Here is a 19,360-nt window from a genome sequence, read left to right on the forward strand (position 1 = left end):
TTGTTAAAACAGTGGTAACCCAAAGAAGCAATTCATCTTAAGGGATAGTTTATTCCAAGCTGACAAATAACCTGAGAGCACCTTATTGATTCAGTGTTTTCTACATGTTTCACTTTTTTAGTCCATTAGGAATGCTGTGATGGGACTGGATGTTTGTGCGACCCAGTGGATGTATTTGTTCACTGATGCTCTTACTAATGTACTTACTAGTGTCCGAGATACTGTGTAGGTCACAAAAGAATTGCTCAATCTTTTAATGTCTTACATCCTCTTTTTAGTGTGTGGATTTTAGGTGTTGACAGGGTTTGAGTTATCCATCTGACCACTGGGTTGAAAGTAGACTGAAGGGGAGAACAGACAGAAACAAAGGTCAGCAGGAAACCTATTTCCATAACTGAGTTAAGAGTTTATGAATACTTGAATTAGCATGGTGGTAGTGGAGGTGTCAAAAACAGTCAGATTCTGATGTATGTGCAGATATGTTCTGAGAAGAGGCTAATGGACAGGAAGAAGAGGCAAAGATATCTAAGGTTTCTGACCTGAGCAACTTTAAAAAAGATGAACTTATGTGTGAAGTGCTTAGGCCAGTGATTATAACAATAAATACCAATAAAGCTCTTATTTGTCAATCAGTCATCATGCCGGATCCACTTTTAACGAGTCCTACAATACCAGAAAACTGGCGATGTGCTTAAAGTGCAGGACAGTATACAATTTACTCCATTAGTTTTTTAAATAATTTAAATCAAACATTTAAATCTTTCTCTTTCTAAATTTAATCTTTTTTCCCGTTACCATTTAGTCCCCTTATGATGCCCTCCCCACCACCCCACCCAGTGATTTGAACTTCTGAATCACTTAGAAGTTCAGTTTCTAATCTCAGAAGCTGGAAACTCTTTTGGTAAGGCAGGAAAGTGGAAAATTAATTCCTATTAATATAATGTAAAGATTGACAGAAATAACTAGAGTATATACAATTCAGTTTGCTTTTCCCAGTCAGTAAACCTACTGGTAGTGAACCCTTATCCAAGCATTTATCCTCTTAAATTCCTAAAAAAAAACACGTATTTAACCTAATCACCATCCAAATGCTGGTGGTATATAGATATTAACTCATACAATCACTCTCAAAATACCACTTTTCTATTAGTGTAACAGGTGTTATGCTCTAGTTCTTTCAAGAAACATTTTAGTTGAATTACAAACACATGATTTCTTCAGAATTGTGGGATAGAATCATCAGTTATCCTGTTGTTGCTGTGGTGGCCATTAATTCAGCAAATATTTGTTTACCACCAGTGTATCAGGACACATGTGAGGCGCTGTCTCCATCAGTGTATTGGTCACCCTCGACAGAGTCATGTGGCCAAGCATTTACATGTGAAGCCAGTTACCTTTGTGATTGCCTTAGGACGGTTTTCCAGGTTTCCATCCCTGCTGGGTCAGTACATGATTGGACTTAGGCAAACATTCTAACAATCAGATACTCATCCATGTATTCAGTAAATGGTGATTAAAAGCCTCCTGTTATGCCAAGTGCTGGGATTGCTGCTGGCAACACAGAGGTGAGGACGAATGGCCTCAGCCTGTGTGTGACCAGGCATCATCTAGTGATGTTGCTCAGAACTCTGCAATGTATCAACAAGTCATTTTGGCCTCTCTGGGAGCTTAATTGTTGGAGTCTTGTTAGTGTCCTCCCTGGCTTTCAAGAAATGGAGACGTGTCACTTAGACAAAATGTGTTAATAAAATTAGTATTCACTAGCAAAAAAAAAATTTGTTCACATGTAACACATGCTACTATGAGAGTGTGATAGTCATCCATTCACTAAAACATAACAAACTTAAGTGCCTACTGTGTGCTAAAGGTTTTTCATTTGCCAAGGTCAGGGCAGCTTCCGTGAAGAAATGACAGTTAAGATGAGATCTTAAAGAGGAGTCAGTTTATCGAAGGGGCAGGTGAAAAACCTCTCAGACTAAGAGAACAGTACATTCCAGAGAAGACTAGTGTGGCAAAAAGCCAAGATGGATACAAGATGAGACTGAGGCAGGACCAGGCACTTAAAGACCTTGTGGGTCATGTTGAAAACTTGCCCTGTGTTCTAAGAGCAGAAGTTCCTGTCACTGAAATGTTGAAACCAAAGCCATCTTGTACTCACCCGGTGAACTAGGTCTTAACTAGACAGCTTAGCTTTTACCCAGATGTGTTGATTTCTAGATAGAAAAAAAGTTCTGTTATATTTAGAGCACTGCTTCTACAATTTTAGTGTTTAAGTATTACTTGGAGGACTTTTTAAAAAAGATTTTTGGGCCCCATTCCCAGAGATTCTATAAGTCTGGATGGGTTCAAGGATTTGAATTTCTAGTTAAGTTCCCAGAAGGTGATGATGCTGCTGGTTCTGCTGTGGACCAGATTTTGAGTTGCAGTTATTTGAATTAACTCACTTTTCTTCTAGCATTCTTTTCCTAATGTGTAACCACCAAAAGATCTTTTCTGGTCATACAATAACTAAAATAGTTTTTCTTTTTGGGGGGAGCTATATTTTATAGAAGCCATTTAAAGGTTATAAATTATACTTATTGTGTGCCTTCTGTATACAGGGTGGGGCAAAGGTGGGTTTACAGGGTTTTTTATGGAAAGTAGTGCAATAATAATATAAGAATAAATACAGTTTCATGTACTCACAACTGTAAATCTACTTTTGCCCCACCCTGTATATATGTGATCATGCGAGGTAATATGGTAGTGAACTACATTGGGGAGACATAACCCAGAAATCAGAATATTTAAAATCAGAAAGAAATGTTGATTAACAAAAGTTTGTAAAATGTTGTTAGTACTACTTTGACAGCTGTTGAGATTTTGAAATTTAGATCAATATTATTTGGGATTTGGAAACAGTGTTTCATCAAGGGTAAAACCTGTGTATTATTAAATCAGTTTTTTATTTTTGTTTTTCTAGATTTAATTACTTGTTTAGACACTGCATCCAGTTTTTTGGAACCTGAGTTCAGGTATGAGCGAGCGTGTTTGTGCTTTTTTTCTCCCCCCTTAAGTTTACTCTTCATTTACTTCATCCTCATTCTTTATACCCTTAAGATTAATGTACGTGGTGACACATAGGAAGGGGCACCTCCCAAAAAACAGGAATTGTCTTCTGGAGGGCAGGCCCCTTGTAGTACAGCCTTCCCCCTCTAGGTGAGTGTTCTAGGAACATGGCCATCTCTATCAGTGTACCAGCTGGCATTGTGAGAGGCTGCCTTTGGCTTCATAGAATATTTTTTGAAGGCTCTTTCAACAGATTTACCCATTGCATGATGAGTGATTTTACAAGCGCACCTATCCACCCTGAGCTAAGTGTTTAGCAGTTTTTTATAAAAATAGAATGATGCCCATGCCCCACCCTCCCAATTTACCTTATCTCTCCCTGAGCGACATTTTTTTGTTTCCCCCAAATGAGAAAAATCCCCAAAGGGAAACGTTTTGCCAGTGTGGAAGAGGTAGAACAAAAAAATAGCAGAAGCACCTAGCATCAAAATTGATGAGTTCAAAAAGTTTTTTGAGCAGTGGAAAAACTTCTCAATAGATGCATTGCATCAGGTGCAGTGTACTTTGAAGGTGACTGACATTTATCCATGTAGGAACAAATACACAATTTTTTACAAATAAATTGCTAACCTAAATAAGGTATCTAAGACCTCAGTCAATAAACCAGAGTCTGTTTAAAGCCATTGAGTTGCCATGTTTAAATTTTGCACTACTTATAGCATTTGGATCTTCTTCACAAAAGTGAAACTAGTTGCTCTTCAAAATCTGGCAAAACTGCTAATAAAAGTGGAAGAATTATTTATCTTTTTTTTTAAAAGAGAAGAGTGTGGTTTAGGCTATTATGGAATTTCAGTGTTCTTACCCAAATAGCCTTGCTAAGTGATTTCCCTGCTTTATGCTCTTGTCTCTTACCTAGACTAGAATCAACTTCTCATGATTTCCTTTCCATTTCTGACCTTTGCTGGCTTCATTCTGCTATCGCATTGCTGCCAGGTTGTTTCCTAAAATACGTATCTCATCATTCCCCTGCTTATAAATCTTCAGGTGCGCCTAATTAGGACAAAAAGTCATCCAGATTCCTTAGCTTGGTTTTCAGGATCCTGTCCCAGGTTCTTATGCCATTTTTCTAGTTTTATCTCCTGCACTCGTGTTAAAACAACTCTGGATTACCCCCACTGCTGTAAGCTCTGTGATCTTTTGCTTAGAATCACTCTCTGCTTGGCAAAATCATTCTCATATTCTAAGGTAATCGCACTACCCTGCAACTTGCTACCTTTTCATGAAGAACCTTCACTTTGTCTTCAGAAACAGTTTTGTCCATACAGGAGGGGAGCACTGGTAGGGGATCCTGGTCTGCAAAGGTAACCCTGGCGTCAGTATATGTATGGCACACAGCCCAGCAGAGGGTCAGATGTCTGGGGCCCTCCACTCTCTAGCTCCACTGTTACCACCTTGTATTTACAAGGTGCTAACATTCTCGCCTGGACTACTACACTGTCTGCCCGATTCTGTCCCAGTTTTCACTCATGGCTCCTTAAAGTCTCTTTTCTTCCCGGGAGTCACAATACTCTTTTTTAAAAATATGAATCAGATTATATATACACAGTCAAAATCCTTTATTGACTTTCTATTTTTATTCAGAAATATATTCCAGACTCCTCGCCATAGCCCATGAGGCCTCTGGTGATCTGACCCCTGTCTACCACTTTAGCCTTCTCTCAAATAACCTTTGCTGACTACAGTCTGCCTGCACCGGTGGTTCCCAGTTCCAGACGCACACCGGCTGTCCTGCCTCATGGGCATGGTGTTCCTTCCACTTGGGCTGCAGTTCCCTCCACTTGTTCCAGTGATTGCCGTTACTTCTCTTCCAGAGCTTCACTTCCTCAGAGCCCCATCCCCTGATAAAGGCAGTGCCAAGGCCTCTGTGTATGAACATAGACTCGAGCCCGTCTGCTTCTCAGCAGCCACATGACCTAGGCACACATTTCCTTGGTTTCCTCATTTGTGGCATGGGGTTAATAATAGTACCTACCATGTCAGGTTCTTACATGGATCAAAGTCCTTGGGATGCTGCCTGACCCAGAGTGAGTTTACTGAACATTTGTATTCCTTTTTATTAAGTTAGATTCCTCCCAGTTATTTCAGAGAATCCCTTTTCTTCATAGTGGTATCATAGTCTCTAATTATTTGTGTATCAGTTTAATGTCTTCCCCCACCACTGGCATGTAAACTCAGTGAGGACAGGGGCCCTCCCTGTTCGTCTGGCTGACTTTTGTAAATCTAGTTCCTGGCACAGCCCAGCACTTAGCCCATCGTAGACACTTGAGTAAATGTAATGTCTTTGGTCTTTCCTCCCCAACACTACAGCGGTATGTGTCCTTTAACTTGTGTTTTGTTTCACAGTAAGTACTGTCCAGCTGGTTGTCTGCTTCCTTTTGCTGAGATATCTGGAACGATCCCTCATGGATATAGAGATGTAAGTTGGATGTAGACTTACGTTAAAGTTGTGATAGGATTTTATTTTTTTAAACTTCAGAATAGGTAGATGTGTACCTACTGTATATCTTTGATATTTTTTCTAGGAATTACTTCTTTTTAGTAATAGGTAATGTTTTATTCTTTTTCTTCTAAAAATTTGTTTTGTGTTACAGCATCAATAATCTGTCCAATGTTTATTGAGAAAACTGCCCAGATAAACTAATTTTTTGAGGAAGTGTAAGTCTTATTTGTGAATTATCAAAGGAAAATAAAAAATTGATCTTTTCTTTTTTCCCTCCCTCAAGTCCTCACCGTTGTGCATGGCTGGCGTGCATGCAGGCGTAGTGTCAAACACTTTGGGCGGCCAAATCAGTGTTGTGATTAGTAAAGGCATCCCGTACTATGAAAGTTCTTTGGCGAACAATGTCACATCTGTGGTGTGAGTACATGCGCTGTTTATAATGAGCATGCTGAGCAGGGGTGGGATGGGGATTCATGAGACCTCAGCGATGCAAGTTAGTGGTGTTCGAGAAAAGCCATGTGTGCAGTTAGCACTTAACATTTGTGTGTCCTCCTGCCCGAGTATATTGAAGAGTATAGGCAAGGTCAGACTACTGTGTCTGTCAGAATGGTAGTCATTTGTAAGTGTGATTGGTCTGTTTCTTCTTTTCTAAGTATTGAGAAAACCTGGAATAAGAGTCTACAAGTATGTTGTCAGATCTTCACTTCATATTAAAGGTCAGAGGGTGTAAACTACTCTGTTCCTTATAGTCTCTGTGACCCGAGATGAATCAAGGATAATTGAAACACTTTGAATGTAAATTTGGTTTTGAAATAAATCAGAGGTTGGTAGTATTATGAATCCCCCTTCTCATCCCCAGAAAATATTTTCAGAATGTATTTTCATGGTCTCTACTACATTCTGCTATTTTACAAAATTTAAACTAGGCATAAAAAGCAGGAGAAGTTCAAACATTAAATAGAAATGCAATACACCTAATTTCTTGTTTTTGTAAATCTTACCTCTTAGATATGCCCAGTCTTGCGCACGGGACTACACCTGTTTGAAACAAGCATCTCTTCAGGGGTCCTAGGCCAGTTTTTATTCAGAAGACAAGAGCGTGATCCACAGCCACAGCAGTAGAAAGCAGGAGTCAGCAAACTTTTCTGTGAAGGACCAGCTAGCAAATATTTTAGGCCTTTATGGGCCACATGGCTCTGTCACTTACTCTTCTTTAAGTCATTTGCAACTCTTTAACCATGTAAAAACCATTCTTAGCTCACTGGCCATAAAAAAACAAGCCATACATGGGCTGTCTGCCCATTGCTAGTATGCAGCAAGCTACCTTTCCTTCTTTTGGTTTCTACTAGATGCATTTATGCTAATCCTTTATTCTTTTCCCTCGTTCTACCTTTAGACAGATATAGTTTTCCATGAATTCTCTTTTTCACACTTAAAAAACAAGGACAAGTTGCATACACTTATAATGATTTGAATGTTGTGCTAAAGACAGGAGTACACACTGGTGATTTCCTTTCCTCCAGGCTCCTTAGAGTCCTCTGACTTACCCCATGGCGACCTAGTCACTTGTCCCGCCCCTGCGTTCTCCCCATGCATCCATCCATCCATGCTGCCCCATACTTTCAAATCCAAAAGCTGCACTCCAACACGGAAACTTAGACATGCTGATTTCCTGTAACAAATGCGGTCTCGGTAGTTGTTAGCTTTTCTGCTGTCTATGCCAGGGCACCTGAGCCTCTTTGTCGAGAATTACACCTTTCATTGTACCTCCACCAGAAGCAGTGCCACAGAACAGGTTTAGGAGTCAGCTTATTTCATGGAAAAGATAAAAAAAAGTATATATTCAAGGTTATGTGGACACATTTGCATAGTCATGTATGAAACAAGAAACTAGATACTTGTAGAGAAAGTTATTTATGCTGACTCCAGAAGTTCTGCTTAGGAATGAGACTTTTTTTGTTAACTAGGAACATTATCAGTCATCCGATATATAGCCGGAGAATAGTCTTAGTTGTTTATACAGCAAAATAAAAACAAGAAAAGCTTTACTAGGACAAATATGGGAAAATTATGTGTTATGTGATATGTCACCAAAAACAACCTTTCTCTCTTTCAGGGGACACTTATCTACAAGTCTTTTTACATTTAAGACAAGTGGTAAGCTTTTCATGGACTTTATAACTTACTGTAATTTGTATAGTAGCTAATATTTTTTGTACACTGGATGTTAGGCATTGTGCCAAGTTCTGTTTCCTGTACTTTCTATTTAGTTGTTACAATAACACTGTGAGGTAAGAAGGGCATTTAATATAGAATGAATGAAAAAAGCTGCATAATGTATATTAATAGAAAAATGATCATGTAAGCAAGGAAAGATTTTTGAATGTGCCTAAAGAAATAATTTATTCATTTGACTGAAAATATTGAGTGCCACCTTTTTATTTGTTGGATATTCTGGTCTAGGAATACAATAGTGAGCAGAAGAAGCGAAATTCTGGTTTCCTGGAGCTTACATTCTGGTAGTGAGAGATTGACAATAAACAGTGAATAAGTCGATTATTGTTTACAATGGATTGTTTATAATATAAAGGATGTAGAAAATAAAACAAGAGTGGGCAGTGGAGGAGGTGTCATGGAGGATGTGATGTTTGAGCAAACACCTGAAGAAGTTGTTAAGGGTGTGAGTCACCCAGTGACCTGGGAGCTTGTCCCAGGGATAGGATATGTATCTCCATTAAACTAATGGTTATGGCCCTGGCTGGTGTGGCTCAATGGATTTGAGCATTGGCCTGCACATCAAAGGGTTACCAGTTCGATTCCTGATTGGGGCACCTGCCTGAATTGTTGGCCCCATCCTCAGTTGGGGGCGAGAGGCAACTGATCTAGATGTTTCTCTCCTTCCCTTCCTCTCTCTCTAAAAATAAATTTAAAAAATCTTAAAAAAGAAACCAAACTAGTGGATATGGCTCATGAATAAATATATACAGTTCCTCATAAGATACAAAACATAGACTCCAGAAACACTTGCCTAGTTTGGAAATTTTGCTATTACACTGTATTTGCATAAAGGTACATTGATTAAAGGTTCAATAGAAAGTTTGTAATGATCAAGTTTATGTAGAGTTTAAATTTATAGCCAGAAACCCAATTACTTTCTTCTTTTGTTGCTGTTTCAGGTTGTTACGGGACACTGGGGATGGAATCTGGCGTGATTGCCGATCCTCAGATAACAGCCTCATCTGTGCTGGAGTGGACCGACCACATGGGCCAAGAGAACAGCTGGAAACCCGAGAAGGCCAGGCTGAAGAAACCAGGGCCTCCTTGGGCTGCTTTTGCCACTGATGAGTATCAGTGGTTACAGATAGATCTGAATAAGGAAAAGAAGATAACAGGTTAAGAGGCGTAACTTTTTAGAATAATTGGTGATACTGATTTTATTTGAAAACATAGTGACATCTAAGATTTTTATAGAAAATTAAGTCACTGCAAATTTAATTACGTGGTTTTAAGGTTTCTTTATTGGTGTTAATATTACTGAAAATGCTTTCATAAAAAACATGACAGAAGATAGGCGTTGATATTTGAGTCTTACTAGCTTTTCTTATTAATAAGATTTCTTTCAAGGTAGTGTTTTACTGAAGTGATCTTGAGGCATCTGAAATACCATCTATTAGAGTCATGAAGAGAAATTTATGTTGAAGGAGTCCAAGTGCTATAATTAATATTCCACATAAGCTGAATATAAATTTAATTATTTAAAGCAGTTTAGCAAATGGTCACAATTGTTGGGATTGGCTTTGTTAAAGATGTATTTAGCTTTGGTACTGAAAATAATACCAGTAATTACCTTTAATATGTTCATTTCCAGGAAGCCATTCTTACTCATAGGTGCAATATATTTTACAATGATATGAACACAAGTTGCTAACATGGAATGGTCCTTTCCTTTTGTGTGCAAACAATTCTCCTATCTCTACAAGGGAACAAAGCCAAGGATTCCGTTACTATGATAATGAAAGCTTACACTTAGATAGGGTAATGTGTCATAGGCAAAAAATGTTTGAACAGTGTATCTTAGGTGTTAATGTTTCAGTAGTGAACCAACTTCGAAGATCAGAGTGTGTGCGCTATGAAAGCAACTCTCCATTCCCCACCAGGCATTGTGACCACTGGCTCCACCATGGTGGAGCATAATTACTATGTGTCGGCCTACAGAATTCTATACAGTGATGATGGGCAGAGGTGGACTGTGTACAGAGAGCCTGGTGTGGAGCAGGATAAGGTAAAATGATTAACAGTGTATTTTTTAAAACATTTTTTAAAATGAGCCTTTGCAAAAAGTCACAGGAACACTCCTGTGTAATTTAAAAAGTTAAATGTCATTTGGTCTTACTCTGCCCTCTTCTGGTTATTTTAGGTAGTGCTAGTTATCAACCTTATCCCTTCTAACTTCTGGATAAGAAATTTTCCGTGGTGGTTCTAGGTCCCTTTTGAAGATTGTAGGGGTTAAGTACTTTACTGATTCTTTTTTTCACCACATCTTAACTCATTTTTTTTTACAATAGATAATTTATAAGAAAATTCTAAAAGGGAACTTATCATTTCTTGTCTTTAAAAAGCTTTTCTTTTCAATGCACAGAATGATGAGGAAGCCTAATTTGTTCCCAGATTTCTATTTTGTAGACAAGGGGGACAAAAGAGCTAAAGGCAAAAGTGCATTAATTTGTAGGATATTACAGACTTGAAAGATCATTTCAAGATCACCTCAGTGACTTTGTCTTAGAAAAAAAGTTCATTATTTTTGTACCTGAAGAATTTCATTAACTCCTGTATGTTTTCCTATCTGAAGAATTTCCTTAACTTCTGTGGTCATTATGAAATTGTTGTTTTCATTAACAAAACATGACAGTGCTGAAATGTACCAGATCAGATAAGGGGCTGAGAGGAGGCACAGGTGGCTCTCGTCCAGATGTTTACCACTTTCACCTGGGCTCCCAGCCCTTGGCCAACCACAAGGTCTTATAACTGGGAGAGCCCATGCCCCGAAGAAGATAGATTCCTCTCATCTAGAACTGAAATTTTGAGCATATATTTTTAGTGAAACTTCATTATGAGTTTTGTTTTAGCTATATGATACTATCAGTTCTCTATCATATATAAGATTTACTCATGTATCTTCAATTACCACTTTTCTCATCTCTCTGTTCAATGACTGCAGGAGCTTCCTATAATCTTTCCCATGGATCTAAACTCTTCTGCTGTTATTCAAGGCCTTCTTTCCTCTCTTCTACTTGATACCACATGAACTTCATCTTTGGTGAGCCTGCACCCACTGAAGCAAATAACAGTATTGTCTCCATTTCTGTCTTCTGCCTAATGCCCCCAAACTTAACTACTTTTTACTGTCAGCACATCCATATTTATTTGTAATCTACTTATTACATTTATGGGATATACTTAATTTTTGAAGTTATAAGAGCTATCCATGCTTATATTATAAAAACATCTAAAAACATTGAATTATATTTCTGAAAAAGATTTTTTGTTTTATTTTGAAAGATAATTTCACTGAGTTGAGAATTCTAGGTTGACAGTCCTTTGTTTCAATACTTTAAATATGCTGGTGCATTCTTTTCTGATTTGTATTGTTTTCAGCAAGAATTCTGCTATCGTTCTTAATTGTTGTTTCTCAATATGTAATACATCTTTTTTTCCCCCTTGGCTACTTTGAAGATTTTCTTTTTATCATTTGTTTTAAGTAATTTGATTATGATGTGCTCTATGTAGTTGTCTCCCTGTTTCTTCTGCTTGGGCTTTTCTGAGCTTCTTGGATCTGTGGGTTATAATTTGCATCGAATTTGGAAAATTGTAGGCCATTTTTTCTTCAAATATGTCTCTTCCTCAGCTCTGATTACATGAAGGTTATGACTCTTGAAGATGTCTTAACAGTTCAATGATGCTATTCATAGTTTTAAACTTTATCTGTATTCTAGTTTCAAAAATTTCTATTGTTTTTGTCTTCAAGTTCTGTAGTCTATTCTGTAATGTCCAATCTGCTATTAAGTCTATCTTTTAAGATTTCTTCCATGTCTATACTCAACATGCTCGTGCTTTTCATTACCTCTGAAACATATGGAGTATATAATAACTCTTAATGTCCTAGCCTACTAATTCTGTCTACTAATATGTCATATCTAGATCTTTTTATATTGATTGGTATTATGGGTCATATTTTACAAGTCTGGTAATATTTGAGTGGTAGCCAGACATTGTAAACTTCACACTGTTTGGTGCTAGGTTTCATTTTTTATTATTCTTTTAATTTTGTTTGAGCTTTATTCTGGGATACAGATTACTTGAAAATCATTATCTTTTCAAGGCTTGCATTTTAGCTTTATTAGGCAGGACTTGGGCAGCCTTTTGTTGTAAGTTTTCCCCACTGCTGAGAACATAGTGTTCTAAGTACTCAGTCCAACATCCCAGGTGTTCCAAGGTTTCTTCATTCTGTTATTGGCAGCGTGAGCTGTTCTCACCTTGTGAGTTTCTCAGAATTATTCTACTGGTTCCTTCTAGTGTTTTTTTTTCACCTGTCCACAGATAGTTTCTTAATGTATATGCAGCTGAAAATTTAATGGGAAACTGCCTGCAGATCCTAGAAGTCTCTCTGCAGCTTTCTTCTCTTCTGCACTGTGCCCTGCAAATTCTCGCTGCCTTGGCCGCTCCATCTCTGAGCTGTCTCCTCGGTTCCCTGAGACACCGGCTCTCTCTAGGCAATATTGGGTCAATAGAAGGGCTCACCTCATTTGTTGCCCTTTCCTCAGGGGTTACTGCTGCCTATTGTCCAGTGTTGAAAAACCATTTCATATATTTTATTTGATTTCTCAGAAAGTTAAGACAGAAGGTTAAGTTCAGTTACAGTTAGTGTATATCATGGATAGAAGTGGAAGTCCTTGCATTGAATTATGTGAAGTGACAGTTTTTTTTGTCTCTCATTAGCCCATCTGCTTCCTCTTCAAACTGATAAAAACAAACCACTTTGATTTTAAGCAGGTGTTCCTTTATTAATGGTCTTTAGAAGCTGCCTACACGGCTGGGCCCGAAGGAACGAGGAGGGCCCTTTTTTGCTCACTAGAGCCCTCTGTGCGAGTCAGAAGACGCAGACTCCAGTCACTGCTCTCTCAGTGACTGGCTGCACAGTTCCATTCTGCAGGCTGCAATTTTCTGGATTTCTGTCTGTTTCATAGGGTTATCATGAAGAGCAGTTGAGTTAATTTTATGAAATGCTTTGTAATTAAGAGCTCTCCCTTTGTAAGGCATTATCATTATTTGCTTGAAATAGTTGAGGGAATGAGATGGTACTTGAGATCATATTTTTACATAAGGATTATTCATATAATGCATTCGTTGCTGTTACAGTCATTAAATTAGGCAGGTAACAGTGTCACTATTTCTGGCTCAAAGAGCAACAAGAAAACAGAACACGAGAACTGTGTGTATGTAGTTTATCCAGTAGGTGGAGGTATGTATCTGTTGTGTTAGTGTATATTCACTTTCAGTCTGTTTATTGAGAAAAAAATTATGATGAATAGTATACAGTAAAGCATTTCCTCTAAGATCTCATATGTTCAATTATACTTTACTTTGAAAATAAAATCAACATATTTAAATAGTTGGTAATTCCACAGAACTGGCGTTACTAATTTATTAATAACAATATACCATCTCATTGCCATTGAAGCTCTTCCCAAGTTAGCAAGTTAGCGTTCTTCTGTTTGTTATCATCTTAAAATCATTTTTATATTCTGTATTTTTCTTTTATAATTTTTGATGAAGAATGTGCAGCTTCTTAATAGTTCTCCAAATTCTGATTAAATTATTTTCTTGAAAATCAATTTTTATTGTCATACTTTGCAGATCTCATCTAAGCCCCAAAACAAAACAAAACAAAAACATGTTTCAGTGGAGCAATTTAGCACTGGCCTCTGTTGAAGTAAAGTATTGGTATTTTTTTGTGTGTTTTTTTTTTAAGATATTTCAAGGAAACAAAGATTATCACCAGGATGTGCGCAATAACTTTTTGCCACCAATTACTGCACGTTTTATTAGAGTGAATCCTACCCAATGGCAGCAGAAAATCGCCATGAAAGTGGAACTGCTTGGATGTCAGTTTATTCCTAAAGGTAAAGAAACAGTACGTTTCAAATGTGTTCTTTTCCTCGGATAAATTAAAAATGCTAAGTGCTATTCTCAGAGAAAGTAATCAATAATCAGGGGTTTAACCCCTAATTACACTATCTTAAAGGAATTTTTAAAAAGAAACAGTTACCCTCTTAAAAAGTTGGATATCAAAATGATTTCCAGAATTACCAGTACAAGCAGGAGAGAGGGCATCGTCGATGAGATGATGTAATGAGATTGGTTTCCAAATCTAATCACGTCTCAATCTTGATAATTTTTAATCAGGACTCATGTGATATAGTATTTATCACATAAGCACTGATGATTGCTTATAATAGTAACCTCAGTCTAGTGATTTTTACTTTGAATAAATTAAAAATGGGAGTAACTTCCTTCAATACTATACTGTAACACTTTGTTTACTGTTGTACTTCTAAGAACTACCAAAGTGACTGACACATAGTGGACCCTCCATAAATATTAAATGAATTGATAAGTAGTATGTCAAATTGCAATGAAATTTTTATAGCTTTAGAGTTCAACATCCATCACTTCTCCATCATTTTTCTTCTTAAGGAGATTACTCTCAGGTTAATTAAAAACTGAGAAATACCAGTATGTTTTTGTATTTAATACAGAGGATATTTATCTTTTACATACTTCTCTCTGACATTTAAAATTACTGTACAGAGCTAAGTGTTCTAGGAGATAGTAGAGACATTTAAATTACTAGTTTAATTATGGTTTTTATAAGCAAAGTGTGTAAACTTTTCTGAACCATTTTGCAAGGTCGTCCTCCAAAACTTACCCAACCTCCACCTCCTCGGAGCAGCAATGACCTCAAAAACACTACAGTCCCTCCAAAAATAGCCAAAGGTATGCTTCCTTTAAATGTGAGAATTTCATATTCCCTGGATTTGTGGTATAATTTTCCATAAATATGTTCAAAGCATTCTAAAACACTTTTATTTTAATCCAGTTGATGTAGATAAAAGTATAAAGTGTTTTAAAACCCTTTTTCCAAGGTCATGCCCCAAAGTTTACTCAACCACTACAACCTCGCAGTAGCAATGAACTTCCTGTGCAGACAGTACAGACAACCGCCACTCCTGATATCAGAAACACGACCGTAACTCCAAATGTAACCAAAGGTAGGTAAACCCAAACATTCACACTTGTTACGTAGTAATGTTTTGTTTTGTTTTCAGCTTAAGTTTTCAACATTACTAGCTTTTAAACTTTCAGTTTCTTTTCCTCAAACTTGGGTTTTTTTAAGTATAGCAAAAAAATTGATTCCCTTCCTTGGGAAAAATCTAATGCTTTGCTCTAAGTTCTGTTCTGTGGAGCCATGTAGAGTTAGTTGTTCTTTAAATATTTAGAAATGGTTGCTGTATTCTAGGCCTCCGCTTGCAATTTTTATCCCTATGTAGCTAAACATGTGGAGTCTCATGCCTAGAAATGTTTCTAGAAATAACTAAAAGCCTAGCAGTAAACAGACCTTTTCTTTTTCTTTATTATACGTGAATTTGCTGGATAGGGAACTTGGCAGAAAAAGAAAGAGAAAAATACAGGCATTGTGGTGAAAACTAATACTTTTTTAAAAATACTCTTTTTTTTTTTTTAAGATTTTATTTATTTATTTTTAGGGAGGGAAGGGAGGGAGAGAGAGAGAGAGAGAGAGAGAGAGAGAGAGAGAGAGAGGGACATCATTGTGCGGTTGCTGGGGGTTATGGCCTGCAACCTAGTCATGTACCCTGGCTGGGAATCGAACCTGGGACACTTGGGTTCCCAGCCCGCGCTCAATCCACTGAGCTACGCCAGCCAGGTAAAAATACTCTTGAGTTAACATATTCCTTTAAAAAAATTTTGGTCTCTGCTTTTAAATTGTTTCCAGTTAAAGTTTTTCAGATTATAAGTATAAACATTAATAGAATTTACTTTCAAACATAATGATAAGTAAGGTATTAACGTATGCAAAACACTTTATAAGTTGTTGAGAAACAAAATTTCAGTTGAATACAGGGGAAAAAAGCATCTGTGTTCTAGAGGAATTAGTTTCAGTGTTGGCAGATAAATAAAGCACACTTATTTTCAAGACGGCAGACAAAGCAGTTCACTCAGTAACTTGTACCACTCAGAACTTGAATCATTCGCATTTACTGAAAGTCTGCCTGGATTCAGATAGCTTTCTCCAACTTTCCACGTGTCAGTTTCTTTTCTGTCTTCCAAACAGACCAATTTCTTGGGCTGCAGGAAAATCTAGAGAGAAGCAAGAGTTCTCATAACCAGGAGATCTTAGCATCCACAAAGAGCTTCTTACCGTTCTGCAGAAGGCATATGTTTGGACAGAATCCCAAACCGCATGCCTGGATGGAAGAACAATCATCTGAAGGTGCTGCTCATCTTAAATTCAGATTATAGGATCTTAAAATCTCAAAACTGAAATTGTCCTAAAACATTTCCTTCAAGAACTAGGATACCCGTAACATTAAAAAGAATAACAGAGAAAACTTCAAGATGGCAGCTGAGCTAGTGGACCTTGTATTCACCTCCTCCCAGAACCAAACTGGGAATTCAGCTAAATTGGGGAAAAATCACCCTGAAAGAACAACTGAAAACTGAGGATATTTATAACCAAGGAACTGTAAACAACGCCACGTTGAGACTGGAAAGAGGGCAGACAAGCGAGTGGTCCTGTGCCCAGGCAGAGGCTAAGGCACCAGAGGGATAGCTCAGTGGTGGAAGGTCCCACCCGAGAGATGCAGGTCCTAAATCCCGGGACAGGCTGCTTAGCCAGGAACAGTATAGCCTGGAAGAGACACCACACAGCACTGGTGTTGAAAAGCTGGGGGGTTTCTGTCTGCCGAGGGGAGGTGGAGGCCATTTGAGGCACAGGCATTCTCTTAAAGGGCCTACAAAACTGCACTTGCCACCACTAATCCTGGGCTCTGGTGGAAGGAGGGGCAGTAAAGGTTGGAGTCAACTGAGGAGAGTCTCGGGCTTGTGGTTCTGAGGAGAGACATAGGGGGATAGCTGCCAGGATCCTGGTGCTGAGTCAGTCTCAGATATGTACAGCAAACATCTCTTCTGGGGGAGCAGTCCCCTCCCAGCAGCTTCAGCCTGGAGGAATGCAGTTACCCCACCCTTAGGGATTTCACTCACCGCATAGGAGGAGGCAGTGACATAGGCCTGGGCATAGCAGCCTGGGCAGACTAGGGGAGATTGGTGCCTAGTTGTGGGGAGGGGCCATGTCCCCCACCCCCAACTTCCCTGTGAACCTGACAGGTGCCTCCCCCTCAAGGGCAGATAAAGAGCTTCCCAGACAAGAAAAAACTAAAGGAGTTCATCAGCACCAAACCAGAATTATATGAAATGTTAAAGGGTCTTCTTTAAGAAGATCAAAAATATGAACAATAAAATGGCAATTAATGCATATCTATCAACAGTTGATTCTAAAACCCAAAATAAGCAAGCACAACAGAAACAGAATCATAGATAAGAGAACTTTTTGATGGTGCCAGGTGGGAGGAGGGTCGGGAGATGTGCTAAAAAGGGGAAGAGATGGAGAAGTACAAATTGGTAGTTATAGACTAGTCATGGAGATATAAAGTACAGCATGGGGAATGGAGTAGACAAACAACATAAATGCATGACCTATGGACCTCAGTGTGGGGATTACCTGAGGGAATGTGGGGAGGGCTGGATAGAGGGGAACAAAAGGGAAAAACTGGGACAACTGTAGTTGTACAAACAATGAAATATAATTTTAAAAAATCAATACTTTATTTTAAAAAATAAATTGAGTTATTAGAAAATCAAAAGCCTTTATATGCACCAATAATGAACTATTAGAAAGAGAAGTTTTAAAAAGTCACATTTACTATTGCAAACAACAACAAAAAAGTGAGGTACTTAGAAATTAATTTAACCAAGGAGGCAAAGGACCTGTACTTGGAAAACTATAGAACACTGAAAAGAAATTGAATAAGATACAAATAAGAGGGAGCATATACCGTGTTCATGGATTGGAAGAATTAAAATCATTAAAACGTTTGTACTACCCAAAGCAATCCATAGATTCAACGCAATTCCCATGAAAATGCCAATGACCTTTTGCAGACCTGAGAAAAACATTTCAAAAATGTATATGGAATTAAAAAAGACCCTGAATAGCCTCAGCCATCTTGAGAAAAAAACAAAACCAAAACTGGAGGTATCCCAATAGCTGATTTCAAACTGTACTACAAGGTCATTGTAATTGAAACAGCCTGGTACTGGCAGAAGAACTGGCATATGGATGAATAGAACAGCACAGAGTCCAGAAATCAGCCCATGTCTGATGGTCAATTAATATTTGATAAGGGAGGTGAGAGCATACAGTAAAGACAGTTTCTTCAACAAATGGTGTTGGTAGAATTGGGCAGATACATGCAAAAAAAAAGTGAAACTTGACCACCAACTTACAGCATACACAGGGATAAACTCAAAATGGATAAAAGACTTAAATCTGAGTCATGAAACCATAAAAATCCTAGAAGAAAACATAGGCAGTAAAATCTAAGACATATCTTATAGCAATATTTTTGCTGATACATCTAGGGCACAGGAAGTAAAGGAAAAAATAAACAAATGGGACTACATCAAACTAAAAAGTTCTGGGACAGCAAAAGAAACAATCAACCAAATGGAAAGGGAACTCACTGTATGGGAGGACATATTTGCCAGTGATACATCTGATAAGGGGTTAATTTCCAAACATATAAAGAACATATACAACTCAACACCAGGTAGACAAACAATCTCATTAAAAAATGGGTAAAGGACCTCAATAGATACTTCTTCAAAGGGACATACAGATGGCTAGTAGACGTATAAAAAGGTTCAATGTCACTAATCATCAGAGAAATGGAAATTAAAACCACAATGAGATAGCACCTTGCACCTGCTAGAGTGTTCTCATCAATAAATCAACAAACAAGTGCTGGTAAGGTTGCGGAGAAAAAGGGACCCTAATGCACTGTTGGTGGGAATGCAGGCTGGTGCAGCCACTATAGAAAACAGTGAGTTACCCCAAGATAATAAAAATGGAAGTGCACTTTGTCCCAGCAATCCCACTTCTGGGAATATACCCTAAGAATCCCAAAACACTAATCAGAAAGGTAATATGCAGCCCTATGTTCATAGCAGCATTATTTACAATAGCCAAGGTCTGCAAACAGTTGTGCCCATCAGTAGATGAGCAGATAAAATAGCTGTGGTACATTTATACAATGGAATTCTGCATGGCTATAAAAAAGAAGGAACTCTTACCCTTTGGGACAGTATGGATGGACCTGGAGAATACTATGCTGAGTGGAATAAGCCAGAGAAAGACAAATACAATATGATCTCACTCATATGTGGAATCTAATGAAAAAAAACAACAAAACAACAAACTGATGAACCAGAAGCATGGATACATGAACAGACTGACAGATCTCAGAAGGAGGGGTAGGGACTGGAAGAGATTAGCCAGAGAACATACATGCCCGTGTCTTTGCCCATGGACACAGACAGCAATGTGGTGAAGGCCGGCAGGGCGGGAAGGTGGGGGTTGGACAGAGGAAGACTAAGGGGGGAAATGGGGGACCTCTG

At 38.1% G+C, this 19,360-nt stretch overlaps 1 protein-coding gene across 4 annotated transcripts in view; it reads left to right on the forward strand.

The window, feature by feature from the left end:
• Positions 1-19,360, forward strand: part of DCBLD2 (discoidin, CUB and LCCL domain containing 2) — a 95,724-nt gene that overhangs the window by 63,075 nt on the left and 13,289 nt on the right. For all 4 annotated transcript variants that reach the window (XM_045850809.1, XM_045850810.1, XM_045850813.1 and 1 more), the window contains 9 exons: positions 2,963-3,014; positions 5,452-5,524; positions 5,832-5,965; positions 7,665-7,705; positions 8,725-8,940; positions 9,706-9,830; positions 13,578-13,728; positions 14,516-14,602; positions 14,752-14,877. In XM_045850809.1, coding sequence (XP_045706765.1) covers positions 2,963-3,014; positions 5,452-5,524; positions 5,832-5,965; positions 7,665-7,705; positions 8,725-8,940; positions 9,706-9,830; positions 13,578-13,728; positions 14,516-14,602; positions 14,752-14,877 — 1,005 coding nt within the window. The remainder of the gene's footprint in view (positions 1-2,962; positions 3,015-5,451; positions 5,525-5,831; positions 5,966-7,664; positions 7,706-8,724; positions 8,941-9,705; positions 9,831-13,577; positions 13,729-14,515; positions 14,603-14,751; positions 14,878-19,360) is intronic.

This window comes from Phyllostomus hastatus, unplaced genomic scaffold (assembly GCF_019186645.2).
Source record: "Phyllostomus hastatus isolate PE091 unplaced genomic scaffold, TTU_PhHast_1.1 phas_contig_86, whole genome shotgun sequence".
Taxonomy (NCBI): Eukaryota; Metazoa; Chordata; class Mammalia; order Chiroptera; family Phyllostomidae; genus Phyllostomus; species Phyllostomus hastatus.